The sequence below is a fragment of the Microtus pennsylvanicus genome, chromosome 16 (assembly GCF_037038515.1).
Source record: "Microtus pennsylvanicus isolate mMicPen1 chromosome 16, mMicPen1.hap1, whole genome shotgun sequence".
NCBI classification, from domain to species: Eukaryota; Metazoa; Chordata; class Mammalia; order Rodentia; family Cricetidae; genus Microtus; species Microtus pennsylvanicus.
This window is the reverse complement of record NC_134594.1, coordinates 32,827,149-32,848,007: the sequence shown is the minus strand read 5'-3', so window position 1 is coordinate 32,848,007 and position 20,859 is coordinate 32,827,149. Positions and strand designations below refer to the sequence as shown.

The 20,859-nt window shown below is 38.4% G+C and overlaps 2 protein-coding genes across 2 annotated transcripts in view; both read left to right on the top strand.

The window, feature by feature from the left end:
• Gpr149 (G protein-coupled receptor 149) overlaps positions 1-2,894 on the top strand; it is a 55,288-nt gene extending 52,394 nt beyond the window's left edge. Inside the window, exon 4 of the mRNA XM_075950781.1 lies at positions 217-2,894. Within this exon, the coding sequence (XP_075806896.1) occupies positions 217-786 (570 nt within the window). The 3' untranslated portion in view covers positions 787-2,894. The remainder of the gene's footprint in view (positions 1-216) is intronic.
• A 6,142-nt stretch (positions 2,895-9,036) lies between these two features.
• Positions 9,037-20,859, top strand: part of Dhx36 (DEAH-box helicase 36) — a 30,654-nt gene continuing 18,831 nt past the window's right edge. Inside the window, exons 1-8 of the mRNA XM_075950404.1 lie at positions 9,037-9,338; positions 12,194-12,318; positions 13,219-13,453; positions 16,317-16,355; positions 17,643-17,813; positions 18,866-18,945; positions 19,732-19,806; positions 20,057-20,223. Of these exons, the coding sequence (XP_075806519.1) occupies positions 9,117-9,338; positions 12,194-12,318; positions 13,219-13,453; positions 16,317-16,355; positions 17,643-17,813; positions 18,866-18,945; positions 19,732-19,806; positions 20,057-20,223 (1,114 nt within the window). The 5' untranslated portion in view covers positions 9,037-9,116. The remainder of the gene's footprint in view (positions 9,339-12,193; positions 12,319-13,218; positions 13,454-16,316; positions 16,356-17,642; positions 17,814-18,865; positions 18,946-19,731; positions 19,807-20,056; positions 20,224-20,859) is intronic.

Here is a 20,859-nt window from a genome sequence, read left to right as displayed (position 1 = left end):
GTTGCTACACTCCTTCAGGTATATTTGCCCTAGGAGATATTCAGCTACAGAAGGAGAATCTCATTATCTGTAAGTGATTTCCAGGGAAATAGATCAAAAGAAATAAAAAATATCAAATATCAAAAATATCAAAAATAGAAAACTTACCATTCTGATGCATAAAATGAATATCTATGTGTTGATTTCAATAATATAACTTTATGTTTCTGTCCCCAGCGTTCCAGTGGGCTGGCTATTCCCTTATGTGCATTCCAGGGAACTGTGTCTCTCCAAGCACCTACAGGGAAAACCCTCTCTCTATCTACTTATGAGGTCAGCGCAGAAGGGCAAAAGATAACCCCAGCCTCCAAGAAAATAGAAGTCTATCGATCGAAAAGTGTGGGCCATGAGCCCAACTCAGAGGAGACTCCCTCCACGTTTGTGGACACCAGCGTGAAAATACACTTGGAGGTCCTTGAAATCTGCGACAACGATGAGGCTTTGGACACTGTGTCAATCATCAGCAACATCAGCCAGTCCTCAACCAAAGTCAGGTCTCCTTCTTTGCGCTACTCGCGGAAGGAAAACAGATTCGTCTCCTGCGATTTAGGAGAAACTGCCTCCTACTCCCTCTTCTTACCCACAAGTGATCCTGACGGTGATATCAACATCTCCATCCCAGACACCGTGGAGGCACACAGACAGAACAGTAAGCGGCAGCATCAGGTCAGGGAAGGCTACCAGGAAGAGATCCAGCTGTTAAACAAAGCCTACAGGAAAAGGGAGGCAGAAAGCGAGGTTAGTTAGGGATTGACTGGTCTTACAGGGTCAGACAGCTCTGCAACCCTGGACTACAAAACTTGCCCTAGTCCTGAGACTCATTTCCCACTTCCTTCTAATCATGGGCTTACATAAGCTTTCCTGGTTCTTATTTTTCGGGGTGACTTGCTGTAGGGCATACATACAGTGCATTTCACACACTACTTAAAAATCATACACTGTGGCAGTTGAACAATTTTGTGTCTGGTTTCTCAAAACCTTCCTAAGCCAAATCCTGATCTAGTTGGCTAATATTTTGCCTATTTATGAAAAGAACGTACTGTTCTCATGCATGGGTTTCTGCACACAGGCTGCTTTTGACTGCAAGAGGGAAAAATGATGTTGCGGAAATGGAAAAAAAAGTGCACCAAAACTCTGAGTTGTATTTGAATGCATATTTACCTAAACATGTCTAGCCAAATAGGCTTATTTCAGTTACTGCTTTGCCTTTTCAGTGATCTAGGAAGTATGTTTTTGTACAATAAGGCAAATTAGCTTCTAACATGGAAATTTAGATGTAACCCTAGTCTATTGTTACTTCATTTATTGTTATAAAGTACAAGTAGTTTAGCAAGTGGTTCTGTTTGTCTCTCTTGAATATATCAGAGGTATTCTTTTGCCTATTCACTGTGTCAAAATCACTCTTAAATATTCTGTATATTGCAAGTAGCATTAGAAGTAATCTTTAATTCAAACACCTCTGGAAAAAAGCTTGTTGTTAGGTTTCTCTTCCTCCAATACCTGTGATGTGCTTTATTTGAACTAACGTGTTGTGGAATATTAGTTAAAGATGTGTCACTTTTGTTTATGCTGTGGAACGTTTGTTTAATGGTGCAAAGATGTGTTGTATTCTTTTATGTTGCAATTGTTTAACTCTGTGAAGCTGTGTTACTTTGCCTGTCTAAAACACCTGATTGGTCTAATAAAGAGCTGAATGGTCAATAGCTGGGCAGGAGAAAAGATAGGCAGGGCTGGCAGGCAGAGAGAAAAAAAAAAGAGAGAAATCTGGGAAGAGAGGATCAAGGAGAAAGAAAAGAAAAAAAGAGAGGAGGACTCAAAGAGCTAGCCACCTAGCTACACAGCAAGCCACAGAGTAAGAAGTAAAAATAAATTAATTAATTAATTAAAAAAAAAACAGGTATATAGAAAGGTAAAAGCCCAGAGGCAAAAGGTAAATGGGGTAATTTAAGATAAGTTGGCTAGAAACAAGCGAAACTGTAGCCAGACATTTGTAAGTAACAATAAGTCTCCATGTGTGATTATTTGGGCCGCCCAAAGAGTAAAGCGAGTGAAACAACACTCATGATCTGTCTACTCTGTGGCTTCTGGGATGTGGCACACGGTGGAATGAGTTCAGGGAAGAACATAATCAATCTCTCACTCATGAGAGCAAAGGAAAGGGACCAAGGTGTTCATAACCCTTTCTAGAACATGTTGCTGTGCATTAAGGACATCCCAGTAGGCCCGCCTCCATTTACCCCTCTCCTAAAAGTACTTTCCTGGGGACTACGACTCATGACGTTAACCTGGAGGGTCCAAATTAGAGCAAGCCATAACCATCCCACCATCCCACAGCTGTTCCATTCCTTTGAATGGAGACTGGGAGAAAATCCTGTCACATCCAATCCTGAGAGGTACAGCACACCAGGGCAACAAGCTTCTGGCTAAAGAAGAGAAAACCCGCAAGTCTAACCACGGAAGTCTGTTCCTGTGCTGAAGATCTCCAAGACTTGCTTTGCCATTCTTGAAGCATAAAAAATTTACTTCAAATATTATTTCTAGATTAAGAACTTTAAGATTTCCTCCCTAAGAACAATGTGTTGATTACAAGGAATATAGGACAAGATTTATTTTTCAGATCACTTATCATCATACCACTGATGTATATTTCAAAAGTTCTGATATTTAAAAATTATTATTTTCTAATCTTAATTTTAAATAATTATTTAAAATTATTGTTTCCATAAACATACTAAATATGTTACCTAAATATTTATTTACAAAAGTTCTTGTTTCATGTGCTTATAGATTGTGCATACCTCTATTGTAGGCATATATGTTATTTACAGATTAAATTAATTATATTTAGAACAGTTCACTTTGGTTTCTATTTCATTATACTGAGTCAAAACTGTTTTAAAATTACTTTACACGAACATTGAACATTTATATTGTTTTGTTCTCCAGAGAGTACTTGTCATCAAAAATATTCTTCAAAAATGAGTATCTCAAAATGAATAAATAAACAAATACATAAATAAAGTTGTGATGGCTCATGCCAAAATTTCCAGTTTGAGAGAAACCAGAGAAGAGATGCAAGTTCGAGCAAGCCTGGGCCTTGCAGTGAGTTTCCGGCACCTAGACTACCAAGTAAGACTCTGCCCCAAAACAAATAAAATATTGCAAGAAAACAATAAAATTCAAATAAAATTATCTCAATGAATTTTTTCCATCTCTAATTACTACTCAATACCTCGTTACCTAAACTTAAGAAAAGGTAGTATCACTATTCATGTTTATCAAAACAAACCTACAATGTTATACACAGCATATATATTTCAATTTACAGGAATTCTCATTATAAATATATTGTTTTAAAACGTTTTCACCAAAATTGAGAACACAATGATAGTTGGGCAACTCTGTCTGCTTAGCATGTACCTCAGTTGGTAGAGTCTTTCCAAGTGTGCACCTGTAGTTCAAGATCATTCTCTAATTCCTAGAGTTTGAGGCCAACCTTGTACACATGAGATCCTGTGTCCAAAAGAGTTTCCATTAAGAAATAAAGAAAGAAAGAAAGAAAGAAAGAAAGAAAGAAAGAAAGAAAGAAAGAAAGAAAAAGGAAGGAAGGAAGACTGAGCTGGTGACATACACTTTTAATCCCCAAATGCCAGAGGCAGAATTAGAGGCCAGCCAAGTCTACAGAGCAAGTGTCGGAGCAGCCAGGGCTGCATAATTAAACCTTGTCTCCAAAACAAAAGAATGAGAAAGACAGAAAGAAGAAGAGGAAGCAAACAAACAAGGAAGATCTAATTGAACATTCTAGCAGTACTTTGTAAGAGAGAATTTTTGGCAAATCTAGATGTCCAATTTTCTTAAGGAGAAAACAATATAGCTGTTTTAAATGCAATTTTAGACTGTCAGGAAGAATTTTAAAGATCAAGATTAAGATTTGAATTTAAACAAATCATTTTTGGAGCCTTTGATGAGATGATGAAAATAAAGATTTCAAAGATTAGAAGACAGTACTATCTGGATTTCTGACTATCTTCCTTTTTTTTTTTTTGGCTGGATAAGCCTAGGCTGGGAAAACCAAAAAGTAAAAAAATAAAGTATATTCCTACTTAACTATTCTTGTTTCTTATGCTATACAAGGGATATATTTAAATGTTTTCTGTAATAAAGAGTACTGGGATTAATTATCTGAGACATTCATTAAAAGGCTAATAGAAATTATATAAAAAAATTGTAATACATGTGCTGGAGAGATGGCTCAATGATTAAGAACACTGGCTATTTTGTGGAGACCTGGGTTAGATCCTCAGGACCCACATCGAGTTCCAGGGGATGGGATGCTTCTTTTGACTTCTTCAGACTGCATACACATCGTGCAGAACCATACATGCAGGCAAAACACCCACACACATTCAATTAAATTAAATTTAAAAATAAATTGTAACAGCATTCTGAGCCATCTGTATTGAATCGACGACAAAACACAAATTGGGTCATGCAGAAGCATAAACATCACCTCCAAATCCTTGTAAAGAGGGAGAAGTTTTACACATGCCTACTTGAGTTTATTTACTCTTTAGAGTGAGTCTAATCATGAAACTCTTTTGACACAGGAACTATCTTGATATTTTGTACTATATATAAATGTCTGAACTTACCCTTGTAAGATAAAGTTATAAAATTCTCATTATTAAGAAACAGTAAATTAAGCAGAGCTTTTCTCTTCTGTCTATAAACTGATATACCTGAAGATAAAAACTGGTTCATTGTTAGTGTCACCATCTGGTGGTGACTCCTACCAACTGCAAAAGTACAGTGCCTGTAGAAACCAAATAATTTAAACACATACTACATAATCCCTAATATTTCTGACAGCTGATCTTGACAGAGGCAATTAATTTTAAAACAGAAAAGCCTGTTGTATTTCTCAGAACACAAGGGGAACTTGGTTGTGCACTGTTTCAAAGCTGTTCTGATAAATTTCCCTGACATTAGATTCCATAAACAGATTTTCTCTGACTCACTTTTTTAAGCTTATTTTATTTATTTTTCATTATTTTTGCTGTCTTTTATTTACTATAAATTTTTCTAAGTGCTTGAGATTAAAATTCAAATAAAACAAAACACAATACAAGTATACATATGACAATTTAAGCCATGTATAAAGTTAGTGAATAGAGTCCACACAATATCAATTTTATGTTCAAAAGATTCTATTAATTACTGTCAGTTCCCACAATTCATCAGACAGACTCATATAATGCGTAAGTATTTTCTATTACTTGTATCTCACTGTCTACCTCTTTGCTGGTCCCGAACACCAGACAATAATAGACTGGTTTATAATAGGAGCTTTTGGATCTCCTTATATCAGCTTGAGCATTTGAGGGACTAGAAACTTGTGTTTGTCACCTGAACAGTCTACCAGACCCAATTCTGCTCTTCCTATGATGGAGTCCCAACAAGCATTCAAATGAGTTTGTTGTCACGCAGAGAAAACGGAGGTTGTCCATGACTCCATGAGAAAAGTACAATAGAAATTCTACACTTGGAACTTTTCCTGGAGTTTGCACTATTCATTTCTTCCCCTGCCTGATTCTATTTATGTAATTTTCTCCTGTTTTAATTTTTATCCTATTTTTTTAAATTTACAACTAATTCCTTGAAAATTTCATGCATGTGTATAGTACATCTTGTTCATAACCTCTTCCAATTTCCCCACCCCATCCCCCCAGATCCTCTTCAATACATCACCTCCCATTTTTCATGTCTTCTTCTTTAAAATTAAAAATCCATTGAGTTGGCGCTGGGCAGTGGTGGCACATGCCTTTAATCCCAGCACTTGGGAGGCAGAGGCAGATGGATTTCTATGAGTTTGAGGCCAGCCTGGTCTACAAGAGCAAGTTTCAGGACAGGTACCAAAGCTACACAAAGAATCCCTGTCTCGAAAAAACAAAAACAAACAAACAACAAAAAAATCCACTGAGTCCAATTATTGCTACCTATATGTACATGGGTGTGTGGGTACATCTATTGGTGCATGGGCAACAGTATCCCCAAAGAAAAGTGACTTCCCGTGTCCCAACAGCCATAAATGTCCTTAGCTGGTTTTAATCTACATTTTTCCTTGAAAAAAAATTGTACAACTGCTCAGATGACAGATACCATCAACTTTTGTTGACCTATAACAGAGCGGTCCTTTCCCAGAATTTTCTCAGGACAGACCAATTTAAACACAATTTCCTGACACATAATATAGATTATATCTGGAAAAGCATGAAAATAAGGGCAGAAGGTCATATCCAAATTCATGGTACACTGACCAGATTGGGTTCTATAGCTATGTTCTGACACCCAGCAAGAATAAACATGTCTTATAAATTGAATGTCAATGTTTCTCACAGGGGACATGATATCACATCGAAAAAACAATCCAGGGAATAAACTGAACCTGAGGTAAAAACCCTCTGCCTTTTCCCCCCATCAGCCTCTTTCACAGTTCCAATAAGGTTAGATGGGACAATCTGGTAGGAGGAATGGGTCCCAAAAGCAAGTAATAGAGTCAAAGACATCCCCTGCTTTATCTGCTAGGAGTCTCACACGAAGACCAAGTTATACAGCTGTAACATATATTGAGAGGACCTAGGTCAGGCCGATGCAGCCTCCCTGGCTGTCAGTTCAGTCTCTGCGAGCCCCTGTGAACATAGTTAGTTGGTTCTGGGTTTGTTTTGTTGTTGTTGTTGTTTTGTGGTGCCCTTGACACCACTGGGTCTTACAATCCTTCCTCCCTCTCTTATGCAGGATTCCCCAAATTCCAACTAGTATTTTGCTGTGGGTCTCTGCATATGTTTGCACCAGTTTCTGGATGAAGCCTCTCTAATGACAATTGGGCTTGGCACCAATCTACGAGCATAGCAGAGTATCATTAGGATCATTCTATTGACCTTTTCTGCCATTTGTATTTGATTCTATTCTGATCTCTGGGGTATCCCACTTCTGGTCCTAGTTCTCAATGGGGAGCTCCCACTCATGGTATGGTTCTCTAATTATGCCAGTCATCAGTTGGTCACTCCCATAGTTTAAGTACCATCTTGTAGGCAGGGCAATTGCAGGCTGAAGCGTTTGTGTCCGGGGTGGTGGTCCAGACCCTTCACTGGAAATCTTGCCTGGTTACAGGAGGTGGCTGATTCAGGCTGCATATCTCATAATGCTAGGAGTCTTAACTAGTGTCACCCTCGTATATTTCTGGGAGTTTTCATTGCTCTAGGTTTCTAGCTCATTGCAAAGATGCCCCCAGATACCAGTTGTCTCTCCCAGTACTTGCTCCCTCCATCTTCTCCCCACCTGATCCTTACTGGTCCCATTCCCATTCCCGTTTCCTGATCCCTCCTCCAATCCACTAGCAATGTCTATTCTATTTTCCCTTTACAGTGAGCTTCATGAAGCCTCCCTTGACCTCTCCTTGTTATTTAGCTTCTTTGGCTCTGAGGGCTGTAGCATTTAACTTATAGCTAATACTCATTTATGAGTGAGTACATATCACATTTGTCTTTCAGGGTCTGGGTTACCTCACTCAGGAATTCTTTTCTAGTTCCATCTATTTACCAGAAAGTTTCTTGATGTCATTGCTTTTAACAGCTGAGTACTACCCTTTTGTATAAATGTACATTTTCTTTATTAATTTTTCAGATGAGGGCCATCTAGGTTGTTACCAGTTTCTGGCTATTGTTGGCACCGCCAACAATGGGCTGGATCCTTCCACATCACTCATCAATCAAGAAAATGCATCACAGCTTTGCCTACTGGCCAATCTGAAGAGGGCATTTTCTCTGCTGAGGTTCCCACTTCCCAAATACTCTAACTTGTATCAGGTTGACCCCAAACTGCCTAGTACAAATTGTAACAACACTGCAAAACTTTCCTCAACCCTTAAACAATTCAGAAAGGATCCAGATGCTCCTCTATAGTACACAGGAAATAAAAGGTCAAGAGTTGTTGTTTGGTGGCACAGGGATTACTGGGATGGATCCAAGTACCCATAAAGCTGACGTCAACTGAAATTTCTGCTGGTAAGCCAACCAGGAATGACAGCTATCAGAACACCTGTTGATGATACAAGGTTGAATTAGCTGCACACATTCATCAGACTGTCATAGTCTGATTTTATCAATGAGCCCAAATATGATATCAAACCAGCAACTCTTAGAAATAAAACACACAAGCAAGGACTATTTGTTGCAGTAACAAATCTCCCAGATCTCTTGCATAAACCCTTATCTTAAAAAGAAGGAAAAGCCTAACAGAGTAAAACCTTATAATGACCTGAAAGAAGAAAATTAAGGGCTCTGATTTTCAAGGAGACTGTTAGCAATAAGCCCTATTCCTGGGCCTTAATATCGATGTGAAAATGGGCCAATGTGTTGATATAAAGATTATGAAACATTCCAGATTTCATGACAACAACTAAACTATGTAGTATCCCATTATTACTACACCCTGTGGTTCTGTGCGGCTCCCTCTTGCTACATTCTAATTAGTGAGCAGGGTAAAGGATGCGGAGGTTGGGTGTTTATGGAAGCTGACACCCCAGTTCCAGTACCGAAGATTCTTTAAAGGTAGATTCCTGTGTGTACTTATATGACTAAAAGAGGTGCCGGGCAGTTTCTAAGACAGATTACGAACTTCTTTGGTCTTTGAAGAGCATATACATTGGGCCACGCTTTTGTTGTGTATGTATTTACTATCCATGGCTTTGAAAAGAAATTCGTTTTACCAAAGGAATGAAAATATACAAAAATTTCCACACTTTTCCAGTCTAGGTTAAAAACCTTGCCGTACCGGAGCTGCTCTCCTCGCGGTATCATCCTAGGGGACCCCGCACACACAACTTGAACCTGAGCCACATTCTCAGCATCATCCGCCCGTGACGCCACCGGAAATGCCTGCTTGTGACACTCAAGGACCGCCCTCTCGCGCTGGGCGCCGGAAGCCAAGCCGACGCTGATGTGCGCCCGCTTCCGGGCCCGGACGCCATTTTCAGCGGTTGGATTTTTTTGCTTAGACTCGAGTGGTCGTCCGGGACAATGAGCTACGACTACCACCAGAGCTGGAGCCGCGACGCGGGGCCGCGGGGCTCCGGCCCGGGCTCTGGCGGCGGCGGCGGAGGGAACCGGGGCCCGGGCTCTGGCGGCGGAGGTGGCCGCGGGGGTCGGGGACGGCATCCCGGACACCTGAAGGGTCGCGAGATCGGCCTCTGGTACGCCAGGAAGCAGACGCAGAAGAACAAGGAGGCCGAGAGGCAGGAGGTATGGAGGGCGAGGCGGGACCCGCCGGCGTCGGCTCGAGCTCGGTGCAGCCTCGGCCGAGCCTGTGGTAACGGGCTGCGCGTCCTAACGCAAGCCATCCCTGCTGCAGCCCCCGTGCATGCTCTGCTTGCGGACTTGAGAACTGGAGGTGAACGCCTAATTCAGATTCCAGCCCAAGCAGACTTTTTTTAGGAATGTCATCTTTTCCTTTAGAAAACCTATTGCCACTTTTAAGCTCTTTGTCTGGAGCAGCCATCGAAAGCAGTAACACCTGTCACAAATAGTTTAGCTAATAGTTTTAGCATTAAAGTGAATCACGTGCTCGACTCTTTTCCTTTCTCCCTTTCGTTTCTGCATCTGAATTTTCTGTTGAGTAGTAGCTCCTCTTGAAGACGGAAACTTACCGTGCCTGCAAGGAAGACTCTATAGGGCAGTATTTGGCTAATCTCATCAGGGGATTTACAGTTTGATTTGTATCTTGAAGATCTGTAGTATAGGAAACATCATGCTTTTTGAAATGACCCATTCTAATGAAAAATAAATCATCGCCCAACAGCTTTCGGGATGACATTTTAGTGACTTGATGAAAAGCGCCTTTTATAATACATCGGAAATGTAATTCAAACACAGACCAGGTTTTTTCATTTTCTCCTTAACCACCTCGTTTTCAAAGGCGCATTTGCAACTTTTAAAATTTATCTTGATACTTGATTACCTTCTTCATTTTGAAAATACATGCTTTAGTGACCTTGTTTCATACCTGGCTTTAGAATGCTGATTTAGGGGTGCTGAAGCCCTTTGCATTATAATAGGGGGAAGGAAACAACCTAAACAAGTAAGTTAAGTAAGTGAAAGTTATTTTTCTCCGTACATACAAAGGGTGCACATAACTTGTGTACTGGATATTAGTGCTGTTTAGCGCAGGCTGATCCAAGTGCTGGGATTTCATATGTGTGCGCCTCAGGGCTGGGCTTTTATTAGCGGAACCCTTGACTCCCAAGTCCATCCACAAAGTTCCATTTGCCAGTGCTATTTATTCACTTGCCACATGGAGGTGAACGATGACTTTTCTCTTTTGTTTTGGCAAATCTGTTAGCTCTGCTTTCTTGCTTATCTCTACAGCACTTACGGACCTGGCCAGTATTTTGTTTTCTTTCTATAGCCTCTGAACTACTCTTTGAATTATAGAACCTCCCCCTACCCATGATGGTCTCTTAAAAGAGATTTTTAGAGCATTTTATTCTTTACTTTCTCGTCTTGTTCTCTGACCATGTCCTAGTGCTCATGCTCGCTGGCATTTTCTGGGAATCGTGGGAATCTGGGTTTAACATACCTCCGTGAGTTAATGGTTCTGAGCTCAAGCCCTGAATCTGAGATAATTCTACTTTTCATTAAGTTTTATACTGTTTTATTCTCTAAAATACGTCATTGAATTATCGTTAAGTGTGTTTTTCAGTTGTGTAATTTTCCCTTTCACCACTCAGCTTGTTATGGTTGTAACCTAGAATTTCCATTTCTTTAACATTAAAAAAAGCCTGTACTTAAAAAAATGAAAGCATTCCACTGCAGCCTCATTGTTCCTTCAGCGTCTATGCATAGGAAACTCAATTTTTCTGAGCTGGTATCTTAGTCACTATGTTCATAATATAGCAAACCTGATTTACAGAGATAAGTGTGTTAGGGGACTTAGAAGACAAGGTTATTATATGGAGAATATGGACTATCTATTCAAATGAGAGAATTTTAAAAGACAGAGTTTGATGGTGTAAGGCATACAATGAGGATTTCAGGATTGCTCTGATAACCTAGAACAGTGGTTCTCAACCTTCCTAATGCTTCGACCCTTTAATGCCATTTCTCATGTTGTGGTAACCCCCAAACTATAAAATTATTTTTGTTGCTATTTCATGACTAATTTTGCTGCTGTTGTGAATCATAATGTAAATATCTTTTCTGATGGTCTTAGGTGACCCCTGTGAAAGGGCCTTTGGACCCCGAGGGTCAGAACCCATTGGTTGAGAACCACTGACCTAGGAAATCTTTGACTAGAGTTAGCATTTGGCAATGCAAGGATCCATGGATACTTTTGAAGTGAGGGTACACAATGAAAAGAACACCTAGTTTCTGCAGTTCACAGATTTTATTTCTCAAACTTGAATATGTGTGGGATTCACCTGGTACCTTGCCAATGTCTATGACTGAGACCAGGCTTGAGAGAGTCTCCTTTGCTAACGGGCTTCAAATGATGCTGTGCTACTGTCTGTAAAAGATGCAGAAAAAGTCTGGAAAAAAGGTCAAAGGTGGACTAGCCAGAGGAGGGAAGAAGAGTGTATAAGTTGGTAGTGGCAGGCAGTGCATGGCTGTCATAAAGATCTTGATAAAAGCAGCTATGGAGACGGGTTAGTAAAACACTGCAGTAGGGTGTCGAGAAATGGAAGGATGAAGAAATGGAGCATTTGGCAGCAGGTTTGTTGGGAAGAAAGAAAACTAGACCATAGGGTAGAAAAATTGAAGGAATTCTTTTCCTTTGTATCTTGGTGAAGAGATTGGGCATTAATGACCACTTATTTTCTGTTTGGGACTGAAAGCATGAGACCAGCATGCTCTTCTTGGTGGCCATCTTTAGAGCTGATTTAGTAGACATGTGTGAACTAAGAGGTCTAGAAGGGCTCACAAATATTGCCATGAATCTGACTTAGGGAGTGAGATTAGGTTAGAGGGTAAGCGTAGGTCACTAACTTTCTTATATGTATTTGAATATAACACTACTTTGCCTTTATCTTTTCATTTTAGATGGAAATTAATTTTATGCATGTTTACATTAACAGATAACAATTTTCTTTTTTACAAAACAGAGAGCCGTGGTACACATGGATGAACGACGAGAAGAGCAAATTGTGCAGCTGTTGAATTCCGTCCAAGCTAAGAATGATAAAGATTCAGAAGCACAGATATCCTGGTTTGCTCCTGAGGATCATGGGTAAATAGAAAATATTCTCATAAAGAATATCAAAAAGGAAAAGTTTTGTTGTAGTATTGACTAGACAAAACACAAACAAAAAAGACAAGACTTCCATTTTTAGTCATTTCAGAAGTCAGAGTTAGTTTTCAAGAGTCTTTTTAAGTGGTGCAAATAGATTTGAAGAAAGAAAAATGCATTTTATTTTTTTGAGACAGGATTTCTCTGTGGCCCTGGCTGTCCTGAAACTCAAGTCTGTAGAGCAGGGTGGGCTTGAACGCAGAGATCATCTGCCTCTTCCTACTGAGTGCTGGGATTAAAGGTGTGTGCCACCACACTTGACTCTAAGAAAGAGAAATTTTAGATAGTGTGTTCCCTAAGTGTCAAGAGTGTTCACTCCGTGTGAGATATTGACTATTACTTGTGTTACCTGCCTATCATCTTCTCTTTCCAGAAGTCTTCTGTGGGGCAGGTCTACATAAAGTTAAATTGCTGCTGTTTGAGAAGGCTGCAAAAGCCATGCTGTTTGTTGGAAAAATTAGAAGTGCTTGGGGACTATGAAATGTAGCTTCCCATTTAGATCTCAGGAAGAGCAGCAGCAGAAAAAGAAGTTGTCAAATAAACTAAATCCTTGAAAAATCAAGAGAAGCGAAACAGTAGAAAGGGCCACAAAGGATGAATGGCTGCTCTGTGGATTTTAATTTCTCAAGTGCCACAGGGAATTAATTATCTGTGATAATCCATGGAAAAATAGGGGAGAGTCTGAATGTGCTGTAAGAATCTAAGCGTAGTTTTTAACTGCATTGTATTGCTTTCAGTGTTGGAGATTTTGAAGTATTTGGAGAATATAGTGCTTTGTTTTCTTCCAGTCCCTGAGTAGCTCTTCATCTGGTCCTTCTGCTCTTGATTCTGTGGTTATAGGTATGGTACTGAAGTGTCTTCGGAGAAAAAAAATAACTCAGAGAAGAAATTAGCCAACCAGGAAAAGAAATCTCTGAACCAAGAGAAAAAGACTTTTAGGATCACAGACAAATCATACGTTGACCGAGATTCTGAGTACTTACTGCAAGAAAATGAGCCAAATGGAGGCTTAGACCAGCAATTATTAGAAGATTTACAAAAGAAAAAATCTGACCCTCGGTATATAGAGATGCAGGTAATGGGAAGCAAGCGGTGAGAAGTCAGTCATTCTTCTCCCTACCTTGGGAGAAGTGGGCTTATGGTCGAAGGCTAGTGCCTGGTATGGTTGAGTGTGATTCCTCAATAAGACACCTCCCTCTGTGAGCGGACTTTCTTGGGTGGCAGAGAAAAGCTGGCTGAAAATTCCATACAACCTATGCTGTATCGTATTTACACAGATGCATATGTGTTGAGAAGAATTGCTTGAGATTGCTAATGCCTTAGGGAACACAGTTTTCTAGGCCAATCTAGTAAGAAATTGTGAGTTCAGCCAGATTGTCAGAATTATGAAGTTTCTTCTAGCTCAGAACTTCTCCTTTTACAGATGATAAATTTTAAAATTTCCAAAGCTAGATGATCCATCCTATGTTTGCCAGCATTTAAGTGTGCTGCTGCAACAAGGGCTGAAGTTGTACAGATTATTGTGTCGACAAGCTGTTTAAAGTCCCCTTCAATCCAAACGTAAAATTGTATAATTTGTGGGTGTTCTAGATGTATATGTGATAAAATATTCAAATGTGCACACATGCGTATTTAGAGGAATATCAAGGTTATTTTGGGATCCACATCTTATAAGTACGTATTGCTATTTTTGAGAAGGCACACTATCCAGTCTGAGAAAGTATTAACCCATTGGCTGCATTGACAGAGGTTGAGTTTCCTATTAGAATAAGATAAGCTGAGCTTGGCCAGGGACTAAATTGTGTAGCTGTTTGATGCCCATTATTTGGAGCAATTTGATTTGGACATTGGTGAGACTTGTGAGGTGAATTATTTCAGAATCATTTGGCCGAGAGAACTTTTACATTATGAACAAAGAATTAATTACTGTCTCTCTTTGCTTTGTATAAGGTGCAAAATTCAGATGGGTGACTGTTCTAGCCTCAAAAAAATGAATCTTCCTCTTTCTCAGTTACTAGTAAATGTTTTATTTCTATTAGAAAATTAACTATATTTAAAATTCAGCTTTTTTTGTTCATATGTATATGTGTGCATGTGGAGGCCCCGAAGTGTCAGTCCTTAGAATCACCCACCTTGGGTGTTTTTTGTTTTTTGAGAGAGGGTCTCTATAACGCTCACAGGGATCTGCCTGCCTCTGGCTCTCCAGTGCTCGGATTAAAAGTGTGCACCACCATGTGTGGTGTCATCTTGGCCTTTTTGTAAAAGGTCTCCCAGTCTTTTGGAATTCGTTAAGTAAGCTAGGTTGGTTAGCCAGCAAGCGCAGTGATCTGCCTGTTCTTGCTTCCCTAATGTTAGCACACTACACCTGGCTCTTGTTCCAAATGTTGGTTTGGGGGAATAAACTTAGTCTTCATGATGGCAAGGCAAGCAAGCACTTTATTGATATTGGAGTTATCTCTCTATTTCTAAAAATGTTCTGAAGATTTATTACTTGAGAGAGAGACAAGGCTCTGTGTGTGTGTGTGTGTGTGTGTGTGTGTGTAGGCTACCGCAGAGGTGGTGTGGCAAATGTGCTTGTGAGTGCAGGTGCCCATGGAGGCTAAAAGAGGGCATTGTATTCTCTTGAGCTGAAGTGACTGCTAGCTGCTGGTCAACACATGGGTGTTTGAAACTGAATTCAGGTCCTCTGGAAGAACAGGAAACTTTCTTAATGGGTGAGCAAAACCTTACCCCCCAAAACCACTTTAATCATTCTTGATAATACACACTGTGTTTCTGTGTGTGTGTGTGTAGGTATGTACTTGTGGAGGACAGATGTTGGTGGATGTAGGGTACATTCTGCCTTAATTTCTGAGACAGGCTCTCTGATGACTGAACCTGAAGCTCATTACAGAAAAGAATTGACCATTGTAGTTTAAAGGCCGTGTAATAGTTTGTACATTAAGGTGACTGCATTTGATGTCATTGTTTATTAGGATTTTTTGATATTATAAAATAATTTTTAAATAACTTAAAAGTTGTAAAAGAAAAAAATTTTAAAAAGATTGTAAAAGAAAAAATGAAGATACATGTAATGATTTTTGTAACTTTTAATCCTAAATCCATCACAGTGGCTGTCTTATTTACGGTTTTGAGAAAAATAACCTTACTACAAACAAGTGTGGTAATAATGTCCTTGATTACCTAGAATAGTTCCAATTTTTAATTTTCATGTATTAATACTTGTTTTTAAATTAAAAGTTATTTTGTTTTTCAGTAAGACAGATGTTAAAACTGCCTTGTTTCTGTGCTGCTGAGGATTGTCTTCATGACACAGGATGGAGCTAATTGAACATAAATTCTAATACTTTTTAGTATATGTCCAGGGTTCCAGAATAGCTTTAAACATTCTCAAGAAAGTTCACATCAGTCAAATAATTTGCTCTTTTTATATAACATTTGTGTGAGTCAAAAACTGTTACTTATATACATATGTGTGTGTGTGTGTGTATAAAGATTTATCAAAGAGCTCTGTGTCAATCCTGTGAAATAAAACCCATGAGGTGTTGATGCCCAGAAATAGACTAATAAGAATTTTAGTACTGAAATGATAAACTAAATTTTCTATAATTGTCGGATCTGCTCCAGTGCCTATTGCATTAGTAAGGTGTATGAATGACTAGGGAAAGGAGTGATGTAGAAACCAAATCTATGCTGGTTATCTAGAATAAAAATAGAATAAAGTGATAGAAGAATTTAGAAGTTGTTATTGTATTACCAGGTGATGGGTCACTTGGCATTCTCTAACCTAGAAGAAGACACTTCTAGTAAGCGTCTTGTAGTTAATTCTGTTTGTGCACTATGACATAGTGGAAAATTCTTTGTCTAACACATTTATCTATGATCTAATTATAATTTGATGATGTTTATTCTGAGAATGGTTTTTGTTTAAATTTCAGCATTTCAGAAAAAAGCTGCCTTCATATGGAATGCAAAAGGTAAAAATGCTTTGTGCTCTTTGATTTTCCCAAAAGTTTAACATATTTTTTAAAAGAAGGTCCACATTGTGAAGAAACAAAAGTTAGTGAACCTTCTCATAGGGATGTTAACTGAATGCTTTAGCGTTCTTAAAAATATATGAAGCAGTTTTCTGATATTTTTGTCCAAAGACTTAAATTCTAAAAGTAGAATTTCCATATGAGTCTCTGAAAGATTATGTTGCTCTTAACTCAAGACCACGCTCTTGAATTAAAAATAAGGAACTACTGAGAATAGTGTTATTAATAGATGGGTCCCATTCATCACACACTCCCTATATAGATAACATAGTCCTTTATCTGGCTCTGTCCTCCCAATCTTACTTATTTTTTCTTTTTCTTTACTTTTCATAGCACTTATTACACCTGACATCTGTGTGTTCCCTTCCTAGTCTAATGTAAGTTCTTGAAGTCAGGGTCTGTTTCCTTTGTTCTGTATCTTAACTTGGAACAACACTTGCCGATACATTGGCAACCAGAAGCTATCTGTTGAATGAGTGAGTTACATTCCACTTCAGTGTTTGGGGTATTTGGGTACCACAAGCCTGAGATGTTCACATTCTTATTAATGGTGTTCCATTTTCGTAGAAGCTGTACATGTTCCCCCACATAGTTTGAGTCATCTCTAGGTCACTCTAGTAACGTATGGAAGTGCTGTATAGTTAAGTACTGTATTGTTTAGGGAGTTATGGCAAGTTCAGTGTAGGTGTAATTGTTCAAAAACTTTTCATCTGCGCTTTAGTTCTCCATGTATAGAAGCCATGGATGGATTTTGAGGATCAAATGTTTACCAGCTGTTTTAGTGTTTAAATTTGAAATGTTATACATTGTTAGAATAAATAGGAAAAATTTAAATGTAAATGTAAGTTTTATATTAAAATACATAACTTTTTTTTTTTTTTTGGTTTCTCTGTAGCTTTGGAGCCTGTCCTAGAACTAGCTCTTGTAGACCAGGCTGGCCTTGAACTCTACAGAGATCCACCTGAGGGCTGGGTTAAAGGCGAGGGGCAAAAATACATAACATTCTTGAAGCAGCAGGGTGATTGTTTTGTTAATATAGTGAATTGTTAGTATGAACATTATTAGTGTGTATCTAAAAGTTTTAAGATATCATTTCCTCTAAGATTTATATGTGTAATTTACTATATAATTAGTCTTTATTTACCTTTAGTTGGAAAGAACTTGAAATATTTTTTCAGATTTAAGTTAGTAAGTGCTGTTCTTCACTTATTTTCTCTTTTGAACTAGGAACTGGTAAATTTAATCAATAGCCATCAGGTAACAGTAATAAGTGGTGAAACCGGCTGTGGCAAAACCACTCAGGTTACGCAATTCATCTTGGATGACTACATTGAAAGAGGAAAAGGGTCTGCCTGCAGAATAGTGTGTACTCAGCCGAGAAGAATTAGTGCCATTTCAGTAAGTAAACTGTTACTCACTTGTGAAAATTCTTTCTCTCCAAGGAATTTTGATTGAACCTAACTGCTTTTTAAGATTTGCAGTGATTCTTTATTATACTTAAGAATTGTCCCTATGAGAGCAAATGCTTAATTGGCAAATATTTGATAATACCTGAAAAGTGGATAATGTCTCCTCCATCAACAGTAGATGCTTGCACATTCAAGATTAATTAGTTCCAGTACAAATCTAAAAACTGAAAAGCCAATAAAACGTTTATAGAATTTATGAGAAGCTGTAGTCTTTTTTGTGGGCTTCTGTAACTTCTGCCACTAGGCTTACTGAGTGTTCTTTCAGTGATCTGTCCTTTAGTGTTTGAGTACAGGAATAATAGTGACCTTTGAAGCCTTGGTTAGTATTTGAAACTGTATTTCTATAGACCCTGAGTTTTGAATGAAGCTCCTCAGAGGAAGCATATGAGGGTAAAAATAAGATACTGTTTCAGAAGTCTCCTTTTGCTGTAGTGGTTTAGAACAGATAATCTGTTAGCCTACCATTGCAAGGAGTGAAAGAGTCACCAGTGATTATAATTAAATTTCATTTTCCATTTTGATTTGATATTTGTATTTGCCTTCGAAAACAGGCAGCCAAGGAGTTAGACACCAGTCTCTGCTACACATAAGTAGAAGAATAGATGAGAAATTATCAATATGTACTTAATTTCAAATTGCAGTTTTCAAGTTTGGACTATGGTCTCTAACTACTGCAGAAAAGTCAAAAAGAGTAATTAGTCAGAGAGTCTCATGGAAAGATGTTGTGGAAATAATGATGAAATAAGAAAGAATTTAGTCTTGAAGGTCTTTATTAGGATAAATGAAAAACAAAAGAAGCTGGTATTGTTCCATCCTCAAAGAAAACACCACATAGTTTTAGGTAACTCAGACATCAGTGAGTGTCTAGTTTCTTACCTCATTTGAAAATCAACTACTTTTTAAAACTTCAGATTGTTATGACAGTTAAGTGCGTTTGTCTAAAGGAATTTGTATTTTATTTACAACTGTTTCAAATTAAAGGTTGCTGAGCGAGTAGCTGCAGAAAGGGCAGAGTCTTGCGGCAATGGTAATAGCACTGGATACCAGATTCGTCTCCAAAGGTAAACAGTGTTCACTTTGGTTCACTTTTTGTATGCAGGTAGATTTTTGTGAAACATTGGATCAGGAGATTTTTTTCCCCCTTATGTTGATTCTTGTTTTTAGAATTAACATATATTTTACATACTTTAAATTACGTTTATTTGTGTGTGTGTGTGTGTGTCCGTGCATGTGTATATGTATGTGCATTCCTTTAATCGTAGCACTCAGGAAGCAGAACTCTGTGAGTTCGAGGCTAGCCTGGTCTACAAGGGCTAGTTCCAGGACAGGCTCCAAAGCTACAGAGAAAGCCTGTCTTGAAAACCAAAAATACCAAAAATTACAAAAGCAAAAATGTGCTTTCCCATTATAGAATGACTGAAAATGAGTTTTAGTAGCAGATCATTATTCCTGTTAAATGGGTGTCTTGTACCTGTTGATCCCACTTGTCTACTTGATAGATTCTATTTAATGATATTTGTGTCATTAACTTCATTGTCTATTTCTGCTAAGTTTGAGCTCCTTTTCTAGAGCTCAGGTTGATCTGTTCAAGTGAAGAAATTTCTATTTACCAAACTAGAATCTTAGGGGATCCATAAATTCATTCAATCTTTAATTGTTAAAGGTTGCACCTGTAAAACAAATAATTTTAGTGTCAAAGTAAACTTAAGGATAGTATTTCTCATTACTTCATTGTGGTTCATGCTATTATAATTAAAAGCTAAGTATAAAGATTTCTCAAACTTTTGTGGAAGTCAGTACTTCCTTAAAGAAAACCAAGAATTAATAATGTGTATCTTCATTTACAGTCGGTTGCCAAGGAAACAAGGTTCTATCTTATACTGCACAACAGGAATCATTCTTCAGTGGCTCCAGTCAGACTCGTGAGTATGTTTTGGTAAAGAAATAAAAAACATAGCATAGAGCTGAGTATGATAGCTTATGCTTTTGAACCTGGGCTTGAGAGACAACTAAGAAATTCAAGTCCAGCCTCGGCTACATGAGACAGGCACCCCTCCCCAAAGTTATATGGACTTCACAGATGTCCAGAGACGTAATTATTAAACAGGACTGTGTTGTTAAAAATGGTTTTCATTTTTAAACTAAGTTACAAATTTAACATTTGTCTTCTAGGCGTTTGTCCAGTGTTAGCCATATTGTACTTGATGAAATTCATGAACGGAATCTACAGTCAGATGTTCTAATGACTGTCATTAAAGATCTTCTCAATTTTCGATCCGACCTGAAAGTAATATTGATGAGTGCAACACTGAATGCTGAGAAATTTTCAGAATATTTTGGTGAGTAAAATTTGATAATTATACTAGAAAAGGTATCACAAAGCCAGTAAATAAACTTCAAAACAACAGCAACGAAATACAGACAGTACTAAATGTAATAAAATTGAGTGTCTACTAATTTATTGTATTTTAACTGTGTTCTAGTTTCCTAGATAAAAGACCCAAGCCTGCTGTTTTAAGTGGTAGCATCCCTTCGCTCCCACTCTGAAGATAGCTAGTTTCTTGGTGCTGCCACCAGACAGTGATGTGGCATCACTGAAATCAAACCACAGGAATGACATTTTTATGTTCTCTCTCTTTGTGTGCATGCAGATCTTCCATAGCATTTATGTTCTGTCACGGGCTTGGCTGACAGTTGGCTAGTGTCAGTGCTCACTTAGAGAGCGATTTCAGTGTGCCACATAGTAGTGAGCTACCTTTTCACTGTTTTTTTGGGAAATCTTACGGTAGGTACTAGTATTGCTTCAGTTTTGCAAATGACAATGCAGCCTCAACTGTTAAGTGACTTATCCCAGGTTGCATAATTAACAGGGATTGTCATTTCATAGTTAACAGAGACTTAGAAGCTAGATCTGACTGCTTGGGAAAGTACATTGTGTAGAATTATTCCTCTGTGTCTGTCTTTCTCATAAGGGT